The 24,836-nt window shown below is 41.6% G+C and overlaps 2 protein-coding genes across 7 annotated transcripts in view; one reads left to right on the forward strand and one right to left on the reverse strand.

The window, feature by feature from the left end:
- The window catches only part of TSPAN5 (tetraspanin 5), an 84,497-nt gene extending 74,051 nt beyond the window's left edge, over positions 1 to 10,446 (forward strand). Inside the window, exons 4-8 of the mRNA XM_069855587.1 lie at positions 2,192 to 2,362; positions 4,116 to 4,241; positions 7,184 to 7,231; positions 7,370 to 7,486; positions 8,051 to 10,446. Of these exons, the coding sequence (XP_069711688.1) occupies positions 2,192 to 2,362; positions 4,116 to 4,241; positions 7,184 to 7,231; positions 7,370 to 7,486; positions 8,051 to 8,116 (528 nt within the window). The 3' untranslated portion in view covers positions 8,117 to 10,446. The remainder of the gene's footprint in view (positions 1 to 2,191; positions 2,363 to 4,115; positions 4,242 to 7,183; positions 7,232 to 7,369; positions 7,487 to 8,050) is intronic.
- A 6,070-nt stretch (positions 10,447 to 16,516) lies between these two features.
- Positions 16,517 to 24,836, reverse strand: part of RAP1GDS1 (Rap1 GTPase-GDP dissociation stimulator 1) — a 94,823-nt gene continuing 86,503 nt past the window's right edge. For 5 of the 6 annotated variants that reach the window (XM_069855569.1, XM_069855568.1, XM_069855570.1 and 2 more), the window contains 3 exons: positions 22,184 to 22,310; positions 20,708 to 20,836; positions 16,518 to 17,176 (listed from right to left, as the gene is read on the reverse strand). In XM_069855569.1, the coding sequence (XP_069711670.1) occupies positions 17,049 to 17,176; positions 20,708 to 20,836; positions 22,184 to 22,310 (384 nt within the window). In that variant the 3' untranslated portion in view covers positions 16,518 to 17,048. Of the gene's footprint in view, positions 17,177 to 20,707; positions 20,837 to 22,183; positions 22,311 to 24,836 lie in introns of all 6 variants that reach the window. The other variant, XM_069855567.1, reaches the window with a different exon arrangement.

The raw sequence follows: 24,836 nt of genomic DNA on the forward strand, positions 1-24,836 counted from the left end.
ACAAGCTGCCTCTGAAATGAGGCATGTAGATCCACCACTGAATGTTGACCCGTGTGCTTTCTGCTGTGCAAATGCCCCTCATGATATAGAGGAAATAACAATCCCCTCAGAACCCCTCAGAACAGTCCTAACATCCTCAGTTCTATACTGTTTAGCTGATTTTAAAAGACTTCATTGCTTACTGTCAGTGCTGGGGCCAGAGAGGGAAAAAGGGAGGAGAATGTGCCCAGGATGTGGGTAAAAGAAATAGAAATTGTCGTCTTGAACTGTGGGCTGGTGTGCCGTTTGTGGCTGAGATAGCTACTGTGAAGAAAATTAACTCTAGCATGGGGCTGTATTTTGGGTTTGTGCTGAAAGTGGTGTCCATAATTTAGGGGTGTCTTTAGTTACCGCTGAGCAGTGCTTACACAGTCGAGTCCTTTTCTGCTTCTCACACCACCCTGCCAGCGAGTGGGCTGGGGGTGCGCAAGGTGCTGGGAGGAGAGACAGCTGGGGCAGCTGACCCCATCAGAGCAAAGGGATATTTCACACCATATGACTTTGTACTCAGCATATAAAGCTCGTGGAAGCAAAAGAAAGGGGATGAACGTTCAGAGTAATGGTGTTTGTCTTCACAAGTAACCATTATGGGTGTTGGAGCCCTGCTTTCCTGGATATAGCTGAATGCCTGCCTGCTGATGGGAAAGAGTGAATGAATTCCTTGTTTTCCTTTGCTTGCATGTGTGGATTTTGCTTTACTTACTAAACTGTCTTTATCCCAACCCATGAGTTTCCACACTTTTACTCTTCTGATTCTCCCCCCATCCTACTGCGGGAGTGGTGAGGGAGGGGTGGGAGGAGGTGAGTGAGCAAGCGGCTGTGTGGTGCTTAGTTGCTCACTGGGCTTAAACCACAACAACTGGACTGTTAGTTGGAGAAGAGCTGTTGATATGAGAACATACCTGAGTGTTCAAAACTCCTTCAGCTACCTAGCCTGGTTCTGTTTTTTAAAAGCCCCTCTCCTGTGAGCTTTGAAGGTGAGGATAACATGTTCTGATCCAGATGAATTTAAGAGTTATAATAAAAATACAAGATTCTTCCCTCCACTATGCCAGCTTCCAGAGGTGGGCACAGCCTGGGTAGTAGTTGTGTCTTCGTAACCATTGACTGTTAACATATACATGAAAAGACTTCCAGTGAAAGAGCTGCCTTCAAGTGATGTATTTGGCTCACATAGACATATTGTGTAAGGGGAGGAGGCAGTTTAGTGTTACAGTTCTTGAGGCATTTATAAAGCAGCTTGGGATAGTTCTAGTTCTAGCTTGCTCTTGATTTGCTTAAAAAAAAAAAAAAGAGGGGGACGAGCTGTTGTAACACTTTCTCCTCTTCCTTGCCCCTCTTATCTTGCCTAAAATGAACCCTTCTGCTGTACCAGAAATAGCTTCCTATACAGCAGCTGCAAGAGAAATTAGAAATGCATCTGAACAAACACAGAGAGCGTATTAAAATGAAACTCAAAGGCGCAGTTGCGAAGAGAATGGATTTCCAGTATACGAGGACCCCTCTGTGTTTTAAAACAGTGTAGACTCAGTGGAGATGTTTAGAGAAAGTGGCAGATTGTTAGTAATGCCTTTGGCATCCATTGCATTTGCATTAATCATAGCAGCCTCATTTGTCTTTAATGTGGATGTGAATCATTCCATAGACATTCCACTTCGACTTAGTAATTAATTAATTTCTGCTGTTCCCAATTTTTGCTTTGTCTGCTTAGGCAAAGCTTTACCAGTGAGGGAGTCTAAAGAAAAAGTCACTTAGAAAGGATTTCACTCGCACTATTGGATGTTTATGCCTTTCGAAAATGTGCCTACATAGAATTTAAGGGTGAATTTTCAGAGGGCCCTACAGGTGATAAGTAATCATCTCTGAAATTTACAGTGAAATCTCTTGGACATCTTTAGAAATCCCAGTGAAATGTCCAAAGTTTTAATTAATTGGCATTTTTATTATTTGTTAGAATAGGATTGAGATTCCTGTACTGCAGCCCTTGTTAGAAATGGTGTATTTTTAATTTACCGTTTCCAGTGTGCTGGAATAGCTTGAACTTGCACTGAAACAGATAAAAGCCCTAACACTGGACAGAATTGTGAGCCTTGAAAAGTAAGGTTTTGGTCATAAAGTAAAATATTTTTAACCTTTTTCTTCTTCTTTACAGTTTTCTGTGTTTCTTGGAATTATTTTCTTCTTGGAGCTCACTGCTGGTGTTCTAGCATTTGTTTTCAAAGACTGGATAAAAGACCAGCTGTATTTCTTTATAAACAACAACATCAGAGCATACAGAGATGACATTGATTTGCAAAATCTCATAGACTTCACACAGGAATATGTAAGTTTGACTATGTTTATTTCTTTTGTAAAGCTTTCTTTAAAGAAATAACTACTATTTTTTTACTTCCCATCTGCTTGGTTTCTTCAACATAAATATTCTAGCATACTTCTGAATATATAGATATATTTCTCTTTACAGAACTACAAACACACAGCACCTGTGACAAGTGGCTTATTTGTTGATGTATGACTGAGAAAAACAAGGTGGAGAGTTGAGATGACTTGTTCTTGTAGACTTAGAGATAATGTGTCAAATCTACAAGTCAACTGTCGATGTCTTGTGTTCAGTTTTTTAGAGCATATTCCATATGTGTATGAAAATACCTGAGGGTTCTTGGAGAAGAGGGAGATTCCAAATATTTAATTGTAGGAACTATCACATCTGTTTAAAAACCAAATCATTTTCTAAGCTTAATTTGTTTCCGAGATGAATGTTGGTGTAGATTTAGCAACATTAGAGGTGTTCCACTACACTGCAGAGTGGCAGAGATGTTTAGCTGGTCTGTGTGAAACTACAATGTTATTTCTTCTTAAGTAGACTTAATGCAATTAGCCTAACAAAGTGGGCAACTTATAAAGTTCTCATAGGAAATCTATAAATGACACTACATCTGCACTTTGGAGGGAGGGGTGAAGCCAAAGATGCGCACACTTGTGCAGGTCAATCTCTGTAATTTATCAGCGTGGGTAATGGAGTCTTCCACTAACTTTAGCACCCAAGTTATTTTGCCAGTACCTTCTTGTTCCATTACTCAATTCTGGCCTTCGTTGATGAACTCCTCTTCGATTTTGGTCTTGCGTAACTAACATGGTTAAGTATTGGTTGAAATCATGTTTACTAATTTTTGTACATTCTGCAATTAAAAAAATTTCATTCAATGTTTGATTTGATTCTGTATATGCCTTGGGGGAAAAAATGTCAAGTAAGTAACAGGATGTGCATCTTTGCATTGGCTTGAACCTGATCCAGCAGGGAGAAGGCTAGAGGTCACCACAATCTGAAAGCATCAGTCCACTTATATGCAGCCAAATGACTACAGTCCAGTTTTGCAGCCTCTGCATAAAACTCACTCTCGTAACTGGATTAGCTCTCTTTAACAGTTAAGTCAGGCAGCATGAGTCTGGAGAGCAAGCTACTTTTTCAGCTAGTCCAACGTGTTCAAGGCAACACGTTCAGGTATTGCAGAGGGAACTGTGCTATGTCTGGAAAGAGAGAATTGACATTCCAGTGCTTTTTAAAATGTGGTTTGTTTGGGTTTTTTAAAATTTTTTTTTTTAAGTTGACAAGTGGGTTCACTGGGCTGGCTCCTTAAATGCTGTAAACCATTAGTGCTCCACTGGTCTCCAGTTCATTCTTTGTATGTTCAGCAAGTTTTACTGATTCTTTGTATGTTCAGCGTGTTTTGCCATAGACCAGGCCTGCCATTTGACGTATTTACTTTTGGGAGGATTCTACCTGTCTTCAGTAATGTTGTTTGTGCAGTGTGTGATGCTTGGGAAACAATGTGTTCATGCTGTCTGATGTACAGCTAGGCAAAGCTTCTCCCCAAATGGCAAAAGGAGTAGCTATACTAGTGTAGCCCTTGGGGCTGATTATTTAGCCAAAACCAAGTACCAAATTTCAATGAAACCAGAGGGAATCTGAGATTTTGTTTTGAAAGCTAGAGGGAAACTGGCAGCAGTTATGCATGTTACTAATTTTGAGTTTTGTTTGTTCTGTGACTCAAGCAGCTCTCCTTTCTTTGTTCTAGTGGCAGTGCTGTGGGGCTTTTGGAGCTGATGACTGGAACCTTAATATTTACTTCAATTGCACCGATTCCAACGCAAGTCGAGAGCGCTGTGGTGTGCCATTCTCTTGCTGCACAAAAGACCCTGCGGTAAGTGACAGTCAGGAGGGTAGGATGGGTCTGGTGTTGAAATTTTAAATTGCTCTAAAGAGTATTTTTTGTTGGGGGGAGGAAGAAGTCGTGCGTGATTATCTTCTCACCAAGCTGTAGTTTTTTTGTCCTTGCAGCTCAGCATAACCACTAACTTTTCTGCAGTCAGCAGAAGTCCTGAGCTACCTTAAGTTTTTATTGTATACTGTTTGCTTTTCATTAGAATGAGAGAACTTTAGGTTTGGCTGATCATACTTATTAATTTTAGCAAGCATAAAAAGCAGAAGCAGTTAATTAGTTGAAGGGTATGAGCTTACAATTGAATATCATGAGAATATCTAATTTGCTGCCTTAAAGAGCAAGAACTCTAAGTTCAGACACTCTAAAGCAGGTATTACTCATTATTTAATGCAGAATCCAGAGGCTACAGCCAGTTTGACACAGTAGGTGCGCTAGGTATGGTAATGAATGACTGTCCATGCCCTGAAAAGTGTGCAGATGTTTGCATTGAAATCTTCAGGTGGACATGGGCATCTTTACATGCTCTTTCTTTCCGTTTAAAACTACTGCTTGTCCTGTGGTCACTTGAAAACAGACTTGAAGGGTCAGAAATTAAGGGAATGGATTTTTGTTAAATTTTAATGGTTTTTTTAAGTAGTTATAGGTCTGGATCATTGAGCAGGAAGTGTTGGAGCGACATGTAACTAGTACAGACATGATCAAGAATGAAGGGTGAAGTGTAGAGAAGCAGTTCACTGACAGTGAAAGGCTTGGAATAGGGGTGGGTTTGTACCTGCAAACTTTTATGCAGTGCTAGGCATGTATATTTGACTTTCATATAGCTTAAAAGAAGCAGCCTGTGAGTGCTTGTATTATCTAGTAATTCAGATGTGGCTTTTTCTTCACCTGGAGTGATTTACAGTTCCTGAAATGTATGAGTCTGTAACGCTGACTCAAGTTAGGCAAGTTGCCAACAAGCACCTCTGGTGCTTCCTGCCCCTGTTACTGCGACGCAGCTACTGCTCCCAGCATCCAGTCAGTGCTGCTGCTCTCCCCCTCTCCTGATGCCACTTGCACCAGCTGCATTTTGCTTCCTCTGCAGTGAACATGTCTTCGCAGTAGTTCAAATCTTTGTCACAAACGTTGCTGAAAATGTTTTAATGAATTACTGAAACAAAATGGAAAGCAGGTGAGGCTCAGGCATTACATTATGCTTAGGATTACCCCTACCGTTCGCCTATCTGCCCACCCACACAGAGAGGTCATCAAAACCTGGTTTTAAAAATATAGTAGTTATAAAACCAAAGCAGTGACAGCAGTACAAGTTAATCCTATAAATACATAATCCAAGCTAAAGTTATCTCTCTCTTCATGTTTAGATGGTTATGAGGGGATGATGCAGCAACCAGAAATTTAAGGATAAGTCTCATTCATTCTGTGGAAGCAACATACTTAATTGCTTTTAAAATAATGACTAGAAATAATAATATTTCTGAAATTCTTAAAAGTCATGCCTATAATAGATGTAATTATAACCAAGCTGAGAGTAGTTCAGTTGCAGCGATAAACAGAGGTTTATTATGTGGGAAAGCAAGTTTGTCTGCTTCAGAATTGAGGTGAAGTGTTGACCGATGCAAAATGTTATGTGGATGCTTCATCGAGCAGGACTTGCTTTTAGTTTAGCTTGAGTCAGGAAGTGGTAAGGTAGGTCAAAATAAGTCTCCTTTAAAATGAATTTGGACTCCTACAGTTCACTTTGCTGTAGTTCAGCATGTGGAAATATTCCAAATTCCTGTACAGGAAAGGCCTAGAAAAGTTGATTTATTTCCGTTTCATTCCTCACACTTCCTTTCAGTTAATGAATTTCAAGGCTAAAGCCAGAGGACACTGATGTTAAAGCAAGTAGGCATTCAGTACGATACAAAGAAGAAAGCTTAAAATCCTTCTGTTAGAATCTTATCTACTTCCTGGAACAGATGCATTGGTATCGTGAAAAGATACAAATTGTTCAAATCTTAAAGGTCCATTGAGGGAATCCAAGTTAGATGACTGACACCTTACAACCTGTTGATGCAGCTCCTGCAAAGTGAGGAAACACTTAGAGGAGCTTTAGCTGCTATTTAAAATCTCTTTCTCTGCTGGCTGACTTTCTCACTTCCCACAACTTGATTAAATTGTGGTGTTTAGTACACCTAGCTAAGATTGGAAGATCTTCTCATTTCTTTGAGTAGTTTCTCTTTCTGTTCACTGTTATTACATGACCCGGTAGCTTAATATTTTGCTGCCATTGTGGCTGACAGCAAAAGCAGTTGCATTGGGATTGTTAAGCCTGGAGAGGGGAAGGCTCCAGGGAGACCATATAGCAGCCTTCCAGTACCTGAAGGGGGCCTACAAGAAAGCTGGGGAGGGAGTTTTTACAAGGGCATGGAGTGATAGGATGAGAGGCAATGGCTTTAAATTGGAACGGGGAAGATTTAGATTAGATGTTAGGAGGAAATTCTTCTCTATGAGGGCAGTGAGGCACTGGCACAGGTTGCCTGGGGAAGCTGTGGCTGCTCCATCCCTGGAAGTGTTCAAGGCCAGGCTGGATGGGGCCTTGGGCAGCCTGGTCTAGTGGGAGTTGTCCCTGCCCATCACAGTGGGGCTGGAACTGGATGAGATTTAAGGTCCCTTCCAACCCAAACCATCCTATGATTCATCTAGTTGCCCCAAAATAACTATATAGAGAGTAAAAGCAACTTCAGCTTCCAGTGTTCAGCACTTGTTCACTAGGAAAAGTCTTCCACAGCCTGTTTCATTACCTGAGCTTTGGGAGTATTAAATACGGTAACCACAATTAGGGTGACTGTCTTCTTACATATCAGACCAACTCTGGAGAGCTGGGAAAGGGTGTTATGGAGACATTTCACTGATTGCCTCTCTTCTGTATCTCTCTTTCCTAGGAAGATGTTATTAATACTCAGTGTGGCTACGATGCAAGGCAAAAACCAGTAAGGCTTGCTTTTTTTTTTTTTTTTTTTTATGTGGGATGTTAAGGATCTAAATCCCTCCTGCAAGAGCCAGTTATTCTGCTGAGGGCATAGTTGAATGTAATTATCTCTTGTTTTCTTCCCTCTTCTCTTTGGCAGGAAGTTGATCAGCAGATTGTTATCTACACTAAGGGCTGTGTCCCTCAGTTTGAGAAATGGTTGCAGGACAATCTTACCATAGTTGCTGGTATATTCATTGGGATAGCGTTACTGCAGGTAAACATCACTTTCCCTGGAATGAGTTACAGAAAAGAACAACAAATAAATAGAATATATGCGGGGGGAACTGAACATAAGAGCTGGAACTACAGTATCAGTTACACTTGGAAATACAACATCTGTAGGTTTTAGTGAGGGGAGCAAAATGTCTAAGGCTTTCTTTGTGTTAAGGAGTATTTAATTTTTATCTGTAGGGATGCATTTCTTTCTTTTCAGCTGTCTGCAGGCCAAAACTAAGCCTCTGTGTTAGATAAAGATTAGGTAGAATTTTTTAAGCTTGTGCAGACCTATTGTTTCTGATGGTGCAGTGAAAAAAGCCTTTACAGTTCTTTTGTGAAGCAAGTCTAGAACTGTTCAATTTCCTAGAACCCAGTGTACTATAAAAGTACTGGGGGTTACAGAGCATTTCAATATTTTTCCTTCTTCTAACACTTACTGTTAATTTGATTTCTAACTTTCTGTTGCTTGTTTTCACATGGAAGTTCTGTGTAAACTAAGGAGTTTGCCTGTATGAAAAGAGTTGTCCAATGCTGCAAGTGAACAAACTGTTATCTCTTCCAGATATTTGGGATATGCTTAGCCCAGAATTTGGTTAGTGACATTGAGGCTGTCAGAGCCAGCTGGTAAAACTGCTGAAGTAACCACAACAAGACACTGGACAACTGAAACCCTCTGAAACCTCCAGTGTGTCGCTCCGACACCAAGCTGTATGGACATGGGTGACAGGGAAGCCTTCTCTCCCAAGTAGTCTAAAGTCTAAGTTCCTGATATTGCAGTGAACTCGTGTTTCTTCGGAGTGGGGGAGAGAAGAGTGGGCTATTTAAAATCTGCTCACTGAATGTTTTTGTTTTAAACCACCACTTTGAAAGCTGTTGAGCCATGAATCTCTACTGTATTCTTGATCCTGAGTAACAAGTGGACGCTTTTTTTAAATTGGTGTATTCAGTGGGACAGAGTTGCATCATTGTAGTCTGTGGATATGCTGTTTATTCTTTATGTCATGAGCTCTTCAATAGCTGCCAAATATTCCTGAGATGGTCTCTCTCCTCACCACTCTGTAAAGGAACAATCTTATTTTCACAGCTAAATAAACATAGCTACAGACCTAAACCCATCACGCAGGAAGCAACTTTCTATGCATCTATTGTACAGTAAAAGAAATTGTTTTTAAAACAAGGGACTTTTTTTTTTTTATGCAAGCTTCCAAATGTCTCCCTGTAGCGTTTGAGGTTGGACTCAACAGGCTCACAGGGAGAACTGCCTAATTTTATCAACATCTTTCTTCCTTTCTCCGCCCTTGTATGAAGGGAAAGGACGTTTGTATTTGACAAACAAGGGTTGTAGAGTCTTTGGCTGCTGCCAGATCGTGGGACATCAGTCTCTTAAGGCAAGGATGGGATATAACTGTATAAATGTTTGAAAGCAGTATGGATGTTGGGCCAAGTGAATAATATTATTCAAAGAATGAATTATATATTAACTTAAAGAACAACAACAAAACGTATGTATCTGATGTGGCTAAATATTTTGTTTCTCTGGAATTTAGTGTGACCTACTGTATTTAGGGATCTCACTAATATTAGTGTTTTGATATACTTGTGCAAAACTTCTTTTAAGGTAATTCCTTGGTCTGTTCTTAGCTGAGGCTTTGGTCTTTCTTTTTTTCTTTGTCTTCTTTATTCTTTTTGCTTGCATGAGCTGTGGACTGAGAATATGTGACACTCCAGTGCTTTAAATCTGTGCATATGTTTGAATACAGTCTAATCCAAACTTATTTATTGCTAAATGCATGTAATTATGGAAAGATCATATCCCATTCCCTTGGAAGCTGGAGAGAACAGCTTTTACCAGAGTAAATGCTTACTGCCAGCAAAGAAATCCTTGCTATGGAGACGTGTCGCCCTTTGTTGCAACAAAAAGCTTTCTTGAAGCAACGGAACAAAAATTTTAAAGTAGAAGTGCATATTAAGATCAGCCAAGACAGACTCTTTTGAGTTGGGCAAGAGAGCAGAGTTTGAAATAAAGCACAAATAGCGGAAGAAGAATTATATCAGACTCCATCCTGCTTAGAGTTTTTGATTCCTTCTTCACTAATAATAGTGGACTTAAAAACCTGACCATGGCTTGGGTAGTTTTATTGCACTTTGTATAAATTTAGCTTGTGGTATGACCCTTCTCAGTATCTGTAGAACCACTCCTGAAAGCTGTGAGCGCTTGGCTCGTGCTTTGGTCAGACAGTGTCAGAGGGTGTGTAGCACCTCTTTGTAAGCGCTTAGCGTCTTTCTGAGTTTGCCCTAAGATGACGTATCTGGAGTAGGAGAGATGAATGCGTTGCATTCAAAGCTTCCCTGTGCTGGGGTACGGGCAGAAGGCTGGTCTGATGACCTATTAAGGCCCTTTCTCATCGTCTGACTCTTAAACATGTGAGTACACGTACCCTCGCACACTTTGCCTTTCTGTGCTTTAGTCAGTTGTGGTTTTGTCCCCACTGAAGGCTGGTGGTAGGCACACCGGCACTGCACTGATGCTGCAGACAGTACTGATGTCCTCCTGTCTTTGAGCATTACCTCATCCTCTTCTGGTTAACTCCCACTGACGGACTCTGAATCAGGCAGCCTCCATATCCTTTGGTACCTGCTGTTAAAGGCCAGCCATGACTCAGAGTAATTTTTTTTTAAAAGCCTTTGAAAGCAATTATAATTCACTGTCCTTAATAAAGGTGGTTCCACCTCACCACACTGTTACGTTTTTCTTAGCAACTCCTCAAGTTGAGGAGTTATTGGTGTTTGTTTCCTTGCAAAGGGACACACCTTTTTGCCTGATAGCAGCAGGATAGACAGACAGATGGTCAGCACCAGTGTTACTGCACTGAGACAAAATGGTGTGGGAAGGAACCAGGGAAGTGTGGTTGAGGAAGCAATCGCTCCGCTCGAGAGCCTTGATTGTGACCCAGTGCTTTGGTTTGGAGAAAACCTAAAAAAGCCTACGTTACAGAAACATTCCTTGTTGCCACTGATCTTTAATGTTGCTGTTACTGCTGAGGGCTTCTGAACACAACTTCATTCTTCTACTTGAATTTCTGTAGTTGTACTGTATTGGCCTTCTGTCTTGTCACGGTGTTCTCCAAGTTCCAGTCTGCTGGATGTGCTTTTGACAGTGTCAGACTGATAGGAAGGTAAACGCTCCGAGGTGAGCAAATCTTGTTTTCACTACTTGCACGTCTACACATAAATGCGTATTGCTTCTGCTGAGTCCCAGAATGACTGACTGTTCTTATAAAAACCACTAAATAACTTATTTTTCTAAAGCTTGTCTTTATTGCTGCAGATGCCGATCCTTCCCCACTCCCATGAGATGCTCTTTTTTTCCTCATTTTTGCAGTTGTTTGACGGATGCACACTGAATGTTTGGGATTAGCTGTCTATATTGCACATTTAAATCCCCTGGCTTTTGCCTACAGATCGGGTAAGATGTTCTAGAAATGTCCGATCAGCAGCTACTCAGGAGCTTAGATGTCCAGTTTGGAAAGGTTGTGGGAGGCCTTGGAAATCAATCTGTTACTGTCAGGCCCTGCCAAATGCAAACAAGCTTCCTTCCAAAAACTTTGTGAGAACTTCAGGTGAGTGGCAACTAGAGCACAACTGCCGGCTCCGTGGGCTCGTTTTGTGAAGCAATAAGACACGGTAGGGAGTACGACTTCCTGGCAGTTCCTCGCGCGCCTGGTGTGGCGCTGGGAGTCGATGTGAGCCCAGAGGTCAGGGTAACTGTCTGCCGTGTGCAGGAGTTGTTCTGAAGTTCCTTGTCAGGCTTATGGCCCTTGTGGAGTCTGTGGCAGCTCTGATTGCCGGGCAATTCCCATGGGATGGGCAATTCCCATGGGATGGCAGCGTTGCTGATGAGAGGTCTGGTAGCTTCAGCAGTAGACCTGGCTGTAAAGCCATTTCCAAATCCCTTGCTGAGTCCTGCCAAAGGGCATCGCAGTCCTTGCTCTGCTGCTTTCTAAATACTCTCCATATTCGCAGGCCTTTCTGTCGTTTGATCGATCTCTCTTTTTATTATTTTTTTTTTTTCCTACAGTAGCCTAATGGACAAATGTTTAATTTGTTTCTGTGTCTGTTTCAGTAGCAGTAGGCTCTCTTTGCTTCAAAACCCATGAACTTGCTTGTGACCGTTCAGAGTTTGAAGCTGTGGGGATTCTTCCTCGCGTGTACTCTGTCCTCTCCCCTTCTTTGAGAGAGATGCTAATTGTAGTTCTGGTGTGTAAATAGTGTTTGAAATGTAAATAGTAGCATGCAGATTAAACGATTCTTGCACACGACTGCTTTTCACCCTACGAGTGTTGATGACGGGAGGTGCTGCTGAACTTGGGGAGTGCTGTTCCTGGCCACCTCCTCTGCCTGCCGGAGGCTGCAGGCTGAGAAAGGGAGGGATGGGGGCAGCACTCCGAGAGCTGTGGGCAGCTGACATTGCTTGCGACAGGATTACACATGGTGCTATAAGAACTGTCCTGGACATTAGTCTGTGCTTTGCTGCTTCAGAGATGCCCTTGGTAAAACTGATTCTGATTAGCAGTGTTGGTTACAAGAGAAACTTGTATGTGAATTTTTTTGATTGTTTTCCTTCTCGCTGTGTGTGCCTTTCGGGTGCATTGAAATGGCAGTTCTGCAAATACCTGGGGAAGAGATTAGATCTCAACAGGTGTCAGGCCCTATTGAAGGTTCCAGTTCCTCCATCCCATTTTTGTTTCCTCTCTGAAGCTTTTTCAGATACCTGTAATTTGCCATGAAACTGTCTAAAGCAAGCAAAACAACACTGTTGGATCTGTCTGCTACCAAATTTTGTCACTTAAAGAAAAGAAACAAAAATAAATCCTCTCTCCCTTAACATGCAGTATATATATAAGAAGCGTTGTGACTGCTAGCAGGCACCAGGCAGCACTGCTGGCTCTCTTTTGTGTTTTGGCAATGTAAATGTGTTAATAAAAAGCTCCATCCACGTGTGTGTTCATGTTCACACTGTGTTCATGGTAGAGGTGGACCTGATACTACCTTGAGCTCTGGGGAGATTGGGATTTGGGTTTTGTGACTCAGACTCGTCTCTTAATACCTGTGTTCCAGACTTTTTCCGACTGAATCTCTCTCTCTGGTTCGTTCCGGAGTGTATGGCAAGATGTCGATATTTACCCTTTTGTGTATCATTCCTTTTTATATGAATGTATTCTCTTGTGTTCCTTTTTCTATCAGTTGTAAAATTGATTGTAAAAGCCAACGACACCGATTGCAAGTATTGCTATAACAGAACTGCATGCCCAGTAGTTTGACTTGAGCTTTAGTTTTCTGATATCAGACTGGTTACCTTCAGTCTAGGAGAAAAGCATAGGTCGGGTGCATCATTTATTACTTGTCATCTTTAGCATTAGACTGTGGTATCGTATCACATGCTGATCTCAATGGATGTAACTGGAGTCTACTTGGGAAGTTAATGTAACTTCCTGGTAATTAATTTTAAGCTATTGAAAGTGGTCTTGATCATGCTACTTGTGTTCTTGGGTTTTTGTTTTTTAATAGAGGCATTTTTTAGGAATGTTTTAATACACTTATGGACAATACAATAGTTTTAATAGTTGTGCAGTATTCTGTATTTACTTGAAGTAAATCATTTTATATGCAATTTGTTAGATAATTACAATTTTATAAATAAAATTGTGTGAAATATGATGTTGTGGATGCGTACTTTTGATGTAGCAATTTACATTAACAATACAAAGATGTGTATGTGCAAAATTCCTCCAGGAGAAGAGCCCCTTGCCTGCCCTCCCTGAGACTAACTGGAGAAATGAATCCCCAAGCCTCTTGTATACAAAGTATAATACTGTGTTCTCATTAAATCACAAAACACATTATCACACCACCAGCAGCTGCCCTTAAATGAATAATAAGCTAATACGTGAAGAGCGCACACCCCCACATGAGGAGATCTCGTATCTGCTGTCTCGTTGAAGTCTCTTGGCTAATGAAGATGTTCTGCTTCTTTCTGACAGGTCGCTGGCGTTCCTCAGCCTGCTGCAGCAACTGTTGGAGCTTTCCTCGTAACTGTTTCACTGACCCCGAAGTGCTCAGAAGTTGCTGCTTTGCAGGGAGAAGCAAAAAGGGGATTTGTCATGACTTAAACTTTTGTAAAGGGAGGTGGGAATTTCTAAGTACACGTCCTTAAATAGAAGCAGTGAGAGCCGACGTATTTTATTGTGCAGGTATGATCGGGTGATGATGTCTTGTGCTCGTTTAGGCAGAGGAGGAAGTCCAGTATTTCAAAAACTGTAGAGCAAACTAATCCAATTCAGTATCTCAAATCCTACAGCTTTGTGACTGATTTAAAAGCCCACGTCTATATCCAAATGAAGTCCAATGCCTTTTGCATATTTCAGGCATATACATTTATCTGCATGTATGGAAATGACTTGGCAAAATAAGAATGCAAATGTGGACCCCTTGGGTCGAGAGGTAAGAGCAAAAGTCAAGCAAAAAGAAGCTAAGTTGAAGGCGTTGCCAAAATCTGTGGAACTTGCAATGGATGTGACTCCATTTTCAAGATGGAGGGGGAGCAGGTAGCTGCGTTGTGTCAAACTCGTAACAGACTTACGCATTGTTTCTCAAAGCTGTGGCTGGTTGCCGTTTCTAGGGCTTTTGAAACAAGTGACCTTTTCTGGGTCTTGTGGTCTCCTTTGACCAACAGGTCCTTTGGATCCAAGGCCCGTGATGCTGCAATTTGTGCCCTACCCAAAGCGAAGCTTTCCCTGGTATTTCTACTGTGAAATGCAAAAACGCGTGGTTTTCATCTTCGTGACTGATGCGATGCTGGGTCTTACAGAAGTCATAAAGACACAGACAAATATGATGCACCAGGGAGGTCCTGCCTGCCCTGCGTAATGTGAGCGCAGTTACTGTTCTAGCTTGGTTTGCTGCGGCAGCAGACAAATGAAAAGGCCTGGTATCTGGCATCACTGTCACGAAAATAGTCTGAGCAGCAGATTGCAAGCTTTGTGTAGATGTAATCTGTCTACTAAACATCTAATTGGAACTGTTGTCAGCAATTTCAACTGACTTCAGTCAAGTGAGTGGTGAAATATGTACGATGGTAATGTCCTTAGATCCCATTTCTCTTATTAAGAAGCTCAGAGGATGAACGATTTACCAGCTACATAGAAACAACCTGCAGGCTGCAGCGCGTCTCCGAACAGCAACGCATTTGGGTGGATAGATTCATTTACCTCCTACTGTGACCTACACTCTTACACTGATACTCCATCCAGCAAAACCATCTGAAAGTGGAAGGGTGTTGGTGTTGGCCTTTATGCTTGCTGGGACAGCGTATCCCTAAGGAAACATTAGGAACAAATTTTTCGCAGAAAGGGTCATTGGGCACTGGCACAGGCTGCCCTGGGAGGTGGTTGAGTCACCTTCCCTGGAGGTGTTTAAGGGACGGGTGGACGAGGTGCTGAGGGGCATGGTTTAGTGTTTGATAGGAATGGTTGGACTCGATGATCTGGTGGGTCTCTTCCAACCTGGTGATTCTATGATTCTATGAAGAGACTGGTGATAAGAACATGGCTAACCTGAGGTCCATGCAGACAATCAGGTGAATGGGAATTTTGTTGGTGTCCCAGCTTTGTTGGTTATGACCAGCTCGTGTGAGCACTTGCAATTTATACCGATGTCAAAAGGAAGAGTCGTCTTTCTAGAACCAGGTAAGTAATTGGTAACTGGTCTTTCAAATGTAATTTGGGATCTATTTAAATCAATAGAAATTATTCCCATGCCTGAGAAAACTTTGGCTTGTGTGGGTCCACTATGAGCTGTGATTCTGAACATGCTGGTTACATACAGCAGTGCAGAGGTTCTGTTACTGGGAGCCTGGTGTCACAGCGCTATGCTCCATCAGTGCCTTTGCTGCACTTCTACTAGCAAATGTTTTCAGAATGTAGTTTTAAATAAGAGGCTGCTGTACAGTTTGGTGTTAGAGGTTTTTCCTGTGTTCCTGGCACTGGATTAAATAGACATGGAATCACTGCTGTGAGTTCTCCTGTAGCATCTGCTGCCTTTTGGTGCAGTTTTGGAGCTTAAACTGCACTGGGGCAATTTGAGGCAATTTTCTTTTCATACACAGCTTGTATATGCAATTCTTTTCCCATCGTGACTGGCATCTTCCCAGCACAGCATCTGTGGGATAGCCAGTGGTTTCATGGAGCTGGAAAGTGAATTTGCAAAGGTCAAACGCAGTGGTTTTGTAACCAGGTGGCATGGGATTGCATGGGTGCTTGGCCTCTGCATTTACTACTGCTGATAAACAAGGAGCCTGAAACTTTTGAAGCTTGCCCTTCAGCACTGGGGAATGCTGAGTTCACTTCAAACTGTTACGGATCCTGTCTTTGTGCACTGTGGGCTTAATCAAGCCAGACAATGGAATTGAATGGTCAAAAATAACATGTGCTGGCTAGCTGGGAACTGCTATCCCAACTGCTCCTTGTTTTGCTGGAGTTGTCTGCTGGCTTGCTTGCTGGCGTGTTACAAACCTAAAAAAGAGCAGCTGTGAGAGAGGATGCTTAAACTGGCAATTTCCCAGCTCCTTTACCTAGGAATGAAAAAAAAAGGCGTAGGCTTGTATGCTGCATTTCTCACTGGATGGGGCTCTGTTGAAAAGCTGCTATAAGATACACCTTTAAAAAGTCATCTACAAAAAAACCCCAACAAATAAGACCCCAAGCAAGCCTGAGAGCACTCACACCCACGTGGCTTTATGGGATAAGGATTGTGTAGTGTATTTCAGTTAAAATGCACAATTGTTAAACCACACAGGGCCTCTGTGTGAGCATATAGAGCAAAAGTGGTTGGAATTGTTTCCTTTGTATTCGCTCGACTGAAAGGCAGCGATTGCTTCGGGGCCAGAACCAGGAACGCAAAAGGCTCCTCACCAGCGCACGGCGGTGCAGTCTCGGCTTCTGCGCGTGAATACAAAAACCAACAAACTGCAGGATAAAGTGAGAGCACTGAAGTTTTTTATTTGTTACCTCTAGGTACCACGAGTTTGACATTAATAGGCAAGACCAGTGAATGAGCAGCAGCATTCCAACCTGAATTTCCAAAGCACCAAAAATGGAGCTAGATTTACTTCTTAATCCTATAGTCGGCACTAGCTTGAACTTGCTGCCTCTTGTATTGTCCCTAATTTAGTAGTACACTGTTATGCAGCTAGGGGGCATGAGGAGAGAGTCGTTCTGTAGTACCACTTCTACGTCATCATAGGACTACAACATGCACATTCTACTATGTGGCCCAAGCAACAAGAATACAAGTAGAACAGTTACGAGTGGAGACAGGTTCATGTTAACACCACCTATGAATTTGTAGAAACCTTTTTGGACAGGTACCTACAGCAGTTCATCAATTTGTGTGGGAACATTACACGCATGCACGAGTGATACAGTGGAAAACAGCAGGAGCGGCAGCAGGACAGAGGACAAAGGTGAAATCTGTGGTGGGATGCACTGGAAACAAGACCTTTCTCAGCTTTCTACAGCAAGTCTCTGCTCTGTTAGCGACGCCTGTTGGGCAACAGTTTTGTTCTCATGGCTGCGGAGTTTGGATACAACTTCTAGAAATGCCATGCTCTGCACTTCCTTTTGAAGAGGTTCTGGAAAAAAACAAACAACAGTGAAGGGAACAGTGCTTTGCATGAGATGGGCAAGAGAACAGAAAAGGCTGGGGAGTCTGAGAAACTTTTACTGAACAGTACCCCACACGTGCATAAGCACACAAATGTATGTATGTATATGCAGAATATTTTTCTTTACTTTTTGAAATTGCTTTTGAGGATGAAGAAAAATTTCTCAAGGGCATGCAAAGACTCCATGGATTTCAGGTAGAGATGAATGATGAAGCTGTGGCAGAGCAGTTACCAAAATCCACCTGGATTGCCTTCCAAAACAGATGCTTAGGAATTAATTTCGGTGAAAATAATTTACTGCTTTATTCCTTAAACTAGTCTGACCCAGCGAGCTTGCCTGAATGGGTTCATTATATTGTCTGTATCAAATCAGCTCTGGTTGGTTGTGCAAAGGTGTGAAGCAGGTGAGATGGTTCTTTAATGGTCACTGCTGTTTGCTTGCAGGTCAGCTCTGAAGTTAATACAAATACACCACCTGGTGCATTGCCCAGTGCTGCGCACGTGTACACAGCGAGTGTGTTTTACTTGAAACACTGGAGAGATGCAGTTTTATGATTCTGATCCCAGATTGACTGCCCTTTTTATTAATAAGGAAAGGCTAGGAACAACCCATAAAATCGAGCAATTTGTTAAAAAAATTAATGAGTTTTCTCAAACCCCTGTATTCTAGACCTCACAGTTGAGATCCAAAGCAGCTGGTTTTGTTCCATGCCCTGTTCTGGCCACTCTAGTGGACACAGCAACTAAGACCTATGTATTTTATTTTATTTTTTTTGCTTCCCAGGTGCTGCTGGGTGCTTAATCCTCCCGAGTTTCTCAGGAGAAATCCCAACCAGCTGTTTCAGATAGTTACGCTGTAGGCTACACACATTACTTTTTTATATAGCAAACTTTAACATTTGTTTCCCTTCCTAACTACTTTGTTGTTCACTTTTTCAGTTTTCTTGCAGTTACCACCTAAGAGCTGGGAACTCTCACTGCTGTGCACCTGGGAACGTGTACGTACAGAGCACTGTCAGGGAAGCTGTCGGGGTGGCTGTGCAGGTGTTACTGAAAGGAATTCCAGGATTTTACTGTGCTTTACAGTGGCTGAATAACTCTGCTTAACAGCCAGATTCTTGCGAGCCTACAGACCCTCACACAGAGAAGTGACTGTGCTAGCTACGGAGGTGCTGCTTTTGCTTAATCTTTGCATTACATCTTTCCATTTTCCATTGTCCTCAGTTTTTTTTTTTTCCCTTTTTTTCAAAAGTAACTTCCAGATGGCAAAAATCATGTCTGTCTTTACAGCTTAGCACACAGCTGTTGGCAATATCAAGTTAAATATGATACCAGATACTCTGTAACAAAGGATAGCAAGAACAGCAGTCACTGGAGAATTAAACTTAATAATTAAACCAGTGCAACCACTTCTAGTCTTTATGAAACTATACTGGGGTCAATTACTTTAAAATGGCTACACAGGTCTCATTGCAGTAGAATACAGAAACACGTAAATATAAATACTCGCTGTGTGGAGACGGGGGTGAAAATCAGTGAGAGGCAAAAGAGCTGGGAGGGAAATATATTTTAGTATTTCCACATGGGTAAAGAGCAGATGTGGCTCTGATTCACCCAGTCCTTGGTTAAAATAGTTTTAAGTTAATAGCAGAGTTGCTCACTTGTTACTCGTGTCACTAATTTCACACAGGTCTGTTCATCCGGAAGTGGGTCTGAACACAGGGTGAGGCAAGTGTTGACTCTTAACTTTACAGCTACAATAACGTGCTGCCTATTCCCCAGGAGCAAATTAGGATGCCTCACGTCTAGGCAAAGCTTAGTGCGGTGGCAGCCTGAAATCTGCTGGTTGGGTAATGCTAATAAACCCCCTTCCTCTGGTGGAACAGTGACAGGGGTATTTGACTTTTAACAACTCTTGTCAGTCCTGCAGGTGACAAGACTCGGGGCAGAGAAAATGCAAGTGCCAGGTAGAATTTGAGGAAGATTATTTTCATTGGAAGCAGTGGGAAGACACATAAGAACATCACGGTGAGGCTGAGGGAACCTCTGCAGAAAGGTGTCTGCTCTAAAATGGATGGATAATCCTAAGCACATAATGGCTAAAGATGGTTGTGAGTGAAAACTAAATGATGTGTCTTAATATTAAAGTGAATGCTTACTGGAAACCAAGGCTCGCTAGCAAATTTTGAGCACAATTTTTGTACACTGAGATGTATATACTGTTCTAAACCCAAATACTTGTTCATTTAAGTGGCTGTAATACAGCATTCACTTGTATGGACGTACAGGTTACTGATTACGCCTACAGTAGGCACGGTGAACTGTTTAAGGGGTAGGGAGAAGCAGCTTTTTTTAGAGAGACAGCACACACTTAGCTATGATAACTTTTAATAATTTCAACTGAATTGCTGTAAACTTATCTCTGGAGAACCTTCAGATGTTTCACACTTGGCAAGTAGTGCACAGACAGGCTCTGAGCTTCCACTTCTCTGTACTTAATCCAGTTCTTTGTTATCTTAGTTGTTTGTAAATTTCTGAAACCTTTCTGGAATGAAACTTGCTCTCCTTCCACAGAATAAATATTTCTTAAAGAACTGAATGGAAGAAATGTAGCCGCCTCTTGAAACCTCAGCTGGGAATCAAATTTCCCAGTCATACCTTGCTCTTTACTTTGTTGTTTGCCCACACACAGATGGAAAGTTGCAATATCAAACCACAGCCAGCTACCCCATCCTCTAAACAGCATGACCTTTAGCAGAGGGTTAGCTCAGAAAGATTAGACTTAAGTGTCCAGCACTGGTATGTGTTAAAGCTTGGCCTCCTCATCTTCCAAACAACCATGAACAGTTGTGCCTGGTGGGTCGAGTGTGTGAGGGCTGCTGAGGGAAGAACTCTTCCTAGTGAGGTTAAGTGTGAGGATCCCTCCTAAAGCATAATTATAGCCTACATGTTATACTGAGTACTCAAATGTCCTTGCAAATATTACCTGTATCTTTACTAGTTTCCTAGCATTCTTCTAAGAATTTAAAACTACAGGTGAGGAGGCTCCTTGCAAACTTCTCTTCCACAAAATTTTTCTCGACTAAGTTGGCTAATTAAAAAAAGCCATTACACATCAATTAAAGGGTGCCTACAGCTCAAGATGAAAATAAAGTTCTTGTTATCTGCATATTTGCAAAGGGAGCTTGATACTGTACAATCTTAAATGCCTTTCATTTCTCGCCTCTCAGTGGCAGTTTGAGCTGGCTGCATCCTGCAGAAGCCAGAGTCCAATTACTGCAGTTAATATCCAAAACTGAGTTAACAGCCTCTTTCTTGACACTTACAAACATTATAAATTAAGTGTCACAGTGAATCGAACCCTTCTGTGTATATTCATTATGAATGGAGAACCAGTCTCAGCGTGTGTTTGCACACATTCTATGTTCTGGCTAAAACAGAGAACTAAGTTTCAATACATAAATCTCTCAGGGAAAGCAGCCCCTCCTGAATACTCACCAGATCCTATAAGGGCACAGATCAGCACCATGGAGTTGTATTTTATTTCTGGAGCACTCCTGTCATCTGAGAGCAGTCTGTGTAGAATCTGAACAAGCTGAGCATTTTCAAGATCCTTTTCAGCAGTGACTGAAACACAAGCGAAAACTTGTAAATCCAGAAGTGCCGCTTGCTTTGCTGTTTCTGTGTATTAACTGTTTATTGACACACGGATCTCTCGCTGTAGTGAAAGTGGTACTGTGGTACGTAATTGCTGGCATAAAACTGAAGCACGTATTAAGACAGTATTGGTGACAGGAATCATAGCTCTTTCTATAAAATATGTAAAATAGCCTAACTGTTTGAAGGACAATCCGAGTTTAATGATAAAGTCCAGTTTAAATGTGCAGTTTGCTGACTGAAAAGCCACCATGCTCTCTAGCTATTTAGGCCAACACTTGCAATATTTCAGCTTTCAAGACTTCCATTCCCTGAATTTATTTTTGGAAATTATGTGAGCAAATACAGATGCTGTAATTCTTGATTCTGTGGTAGAGGGAGCTCAGGGTCCATTATAAAAGCTGTAAGTAGCTTTTCAAGACAAGAGTATGAATTATTTTCTCTGTAGTTATCTAAGAAACATTATACACTGCATTTGGACTCGAAACCTTTAAATGCCTGAAGACAAGACAGAGGAGGATTAGATGATTCATGTGAATAGGAACATTTTTCCTTTTACTTAAAACAATTCCCTGATGCATTGGCAGTGATTTGGAAGTTGAACATGGCATTGTTGTACGACAATGATGGCAAGAGATGTAATCGAGACCAAAAATATTTAACGTTACTTGTTAAATTCACCGCCTTAGTTAATAAGCAAGCAAACATGATTAACAAAACCTCTGTTGGGCATTTATATTTACCTTTTTGTTTCGTGAGCTGAGCTACTACAAAGGCAAGTCAAGACATATAATTGTTTCTGTCTTCATATAGTAATTCCTGCACCTCTTTCTGTGGAGCTAAATAAAGACATTTCAGGGGCATCTTCCACCTCTCTGTGTGTTCTGTAGCTCTCACTGATTGAGGTAAGTGAAAGCTATACTCCGATAAACCCTCTCACAAGGGGATTAATCATTCTGGTGTAGGAATGTAGTTAGGTCATAGTCTCCACTCTGAAGTATGATCTTCTTAACTGTTGCCTTATGGGTTTTACTCAAAATCTGGAAGTGAATGTTTGAGGGCCTTTCTAGATCATGTCATCATCTACTAGACTGATGGGCAGATACTGTATTACCAGCAAAGTCCTGTTTTTTGCACAACTTTACTCCCTGCTTACGTCTGAATGAATTTCTGTGAATGTCCATTCTACTGAAAAAGCAGGTGGAAGGAAGAGGGTTTTCTGCATTGCAGAAGAAACTCGCACAACTCTCCCTCTATGACTTTTCTGGGGCACAGTGTGGAAAGAAAACAGGTAACGTTAACTGCTAGGATACTCACCTAATTCTAAAGCCGCTATCAATGCCAGTGCAACAAGAGCTTCGTTTTGCATTATTACATGTTCACTGGTTGCCATGGTTACTAAGTGTTTGATGCCACCACTCTGTACAATGGTCCTAATTACATCCTAAAAATAAACAGCATAGATATGAAAAAAATCTGAGTTGCATACAAACTATTAAATAACAGAATTGTCATGGATGCTGTTATCTTCAGATAAGGATGTTCGTTAGCTTTACGCCCATATCATCACTTTATACATAAATGTACACGCAGGTATGCCAATAAATTACATGCTATTACTCTGCAATTATAGGATACAACCTGTTAGCCAGTGAACCATAAGACTAAGTTAAGATACATATAGTGAACTCTTTTCCAGGTTATACTGTATAACTCCTGTTCTCACGCTGTGCCTAACAATGATTCCACTCTTCGGTATCTTTGAAATCATCTGGTGTTCAAGGATCATTAGTTTTCCCTTCTTCATGCCTTGATGTTCAGAAAGCCCAGCAAAAGAACCCACAAACCATATACTTGGGGTAAGGAGACATGAAAACGTAGTTTTAATAAATTTATCAAATCCCTCCTCTCTCTCCATGGATTTTCAGAGTTTCTTCAAAATGTTCAGAGAGGCAAGATCACAAATACTACATTTCAGTACGTAATAGAAATGGTATGCTTGAAAAAAGATTTTCAGAAATGGGCAGGAACATGAGTAGCATTCTTTCGAGCTCTTATGGAATTTTCCTGCAAAAACAAAGTAGGTTAGGAAAAGATAGTTATGGGATACCAACGTGTTGGTTCCTGTTCTAAAGCCAGCAGTTAAATCGAGCTGTTGCCCGGTGTCCAGGAAATGAAAACGCTGACTAGATTAAATGATTTTAAGGCAGTTTAAAAATACACAGCTGGGATTCTGTTTTCATATCCAGAATTTGATCTAACTTATCCATGTAACAAAGCATTATTAATGACTTCTGCTGTCTGCAGGTCTTCTGATTCCTTGTTAATTCGCATTTTAAAAGTGGGTTTGTTCCTAATGTTTTCACCATTACACGTCCCCAAAAGACTTGCAAAATGTTTGCCTGTAAACCAGGTAACTTGGCCTGCTGAAGGGAAACCGTTCAAGGAAACGTGGCTTGATGTTTATTGCTTTTCTACTTGTTCTGTGAACACCCGAAGTTTTCGAATAGTAGTTATTTATGGAAATAAGAATCTGATTTAATTTTTTAATCAATGTGGTGAATTTCCATTTAATGCACACATGCCTTTCTAACTCCAGCCATGAGCCAAAACTCATTAACTGATACCTGTGTTTGGAATGATTTATCTTTCAGTGCTTGCACAGGCTAGGCAGTGACATTCTTTATGCAAGGAAACAGACATAATATGATCATAGTAATTGAAACCTGAAATATTTTTACACAGTCATACTGATGATGCTAGTAGCACAAGTCACAGCCTAATGACCCAAGAATTTCACATGTAAAACCTGCCTTTTTCTGAATGACATAATGTATGCAAGCATGTGAGAATTTTTATGATTTTCCTTACTTGATGTGTTTTATTATTTGTGGCTTTCTGATGGAAGTCCAAAGTAGTTTTGAGACATCATGGAATAACCTGAGAACTGCTAATTTCTGTTTGAAAGGGTGTGGCATTTTGACTGTCTAAACACTGGGAATCAATTAGTACCTTTGACATATTTTTTTTTTATATTATTTTTGTAGGTGAACATCGCCCTCTAAAATACAGAACCAAACAGAAGAGATGACAGCAGTCAGGTTTGGTGTCTGTGCTTACCTCACATAGATCTGCTCCAGTTTTTAGAATCACAGAATAGTTTGGGCTGGAAGAGACCTTGAAGTCCATCCAGTTTCCAAGGCCCTTCCACAGGTAGGGATCATGCTGCCTAAGGCCCCATTTGACCTGGCCTTGAACACCTCCATGGATGGGGCAGCCACAGCTTCCCTGGGCAACCTGTGCCAGTGTCTCACCACTCTCGTGGTGAAGAAATTCTTCTTGATGTCTAGTCTAAATCTGCCCCTCTCCAGTTTACACCCATTGCCCCTAGTCCTATCACTACAAGCCTTTGTAAACAGTCCCTCTCCAGCTTTCCTGTAGCCCCTTCAGGTACTGAAGGGTTGCTGTAAGATTTCCTTGGAGCCTTCTCTTCTCCAGGCTGAATCACCCCCACTCTCTCAGCCTGTCCTTGTATGGGAGGTGCTCCAGCCCTCTGACCATCCTTGTAGCCTTCCTCTGGACCTGTTCCAACAGCTCCATATCACTCTAATGTTAAGGATTCCAGACCTGGACACAGTATTCCAGATGAAATCTCACAAGAGAAGAATAGAGGAGTAGAATCACCTCCCTTGACCTCCTGGCCATGCTTCTTTTGATGCAGCCCAGGATACGTTTGGCCTTCTGGGCTGCGAGCGTGCACTGCTGGTTCATGTTGAGCTTCTCATCAACCAGCACCCCAAGTCCTTCTCTGCAGGGCTGCTCACACCATCCACCATCCTGTACTGAAATTGGGGATTGCCCCCACCCAGGTCTAGGACCTTGCACTTGGCTTTGTTTTGAACCTCATGATGTTCACACAGGCCCGCTTCTCCAGCCTGTCCAGGTCCCTCTGGATTACATCCAGATTTAC

Source organism: Phaenicophaeus curvirostris, chromosome 4 (genome assembly GCF_032191515.1).
Source record: "Phaenicophaeus curvirostris isolate KB17595 chromosome 4, BPBGC_Pcur_1.0, whole genome shotgun sequence".
NCBI classification, from domain to species: Eukaryota; Metazoa; Chordata; class Aves; order Cuculiformes; family Cuculidae; genus Phaenicophaeus; species Phaenicophaeus curvirostris.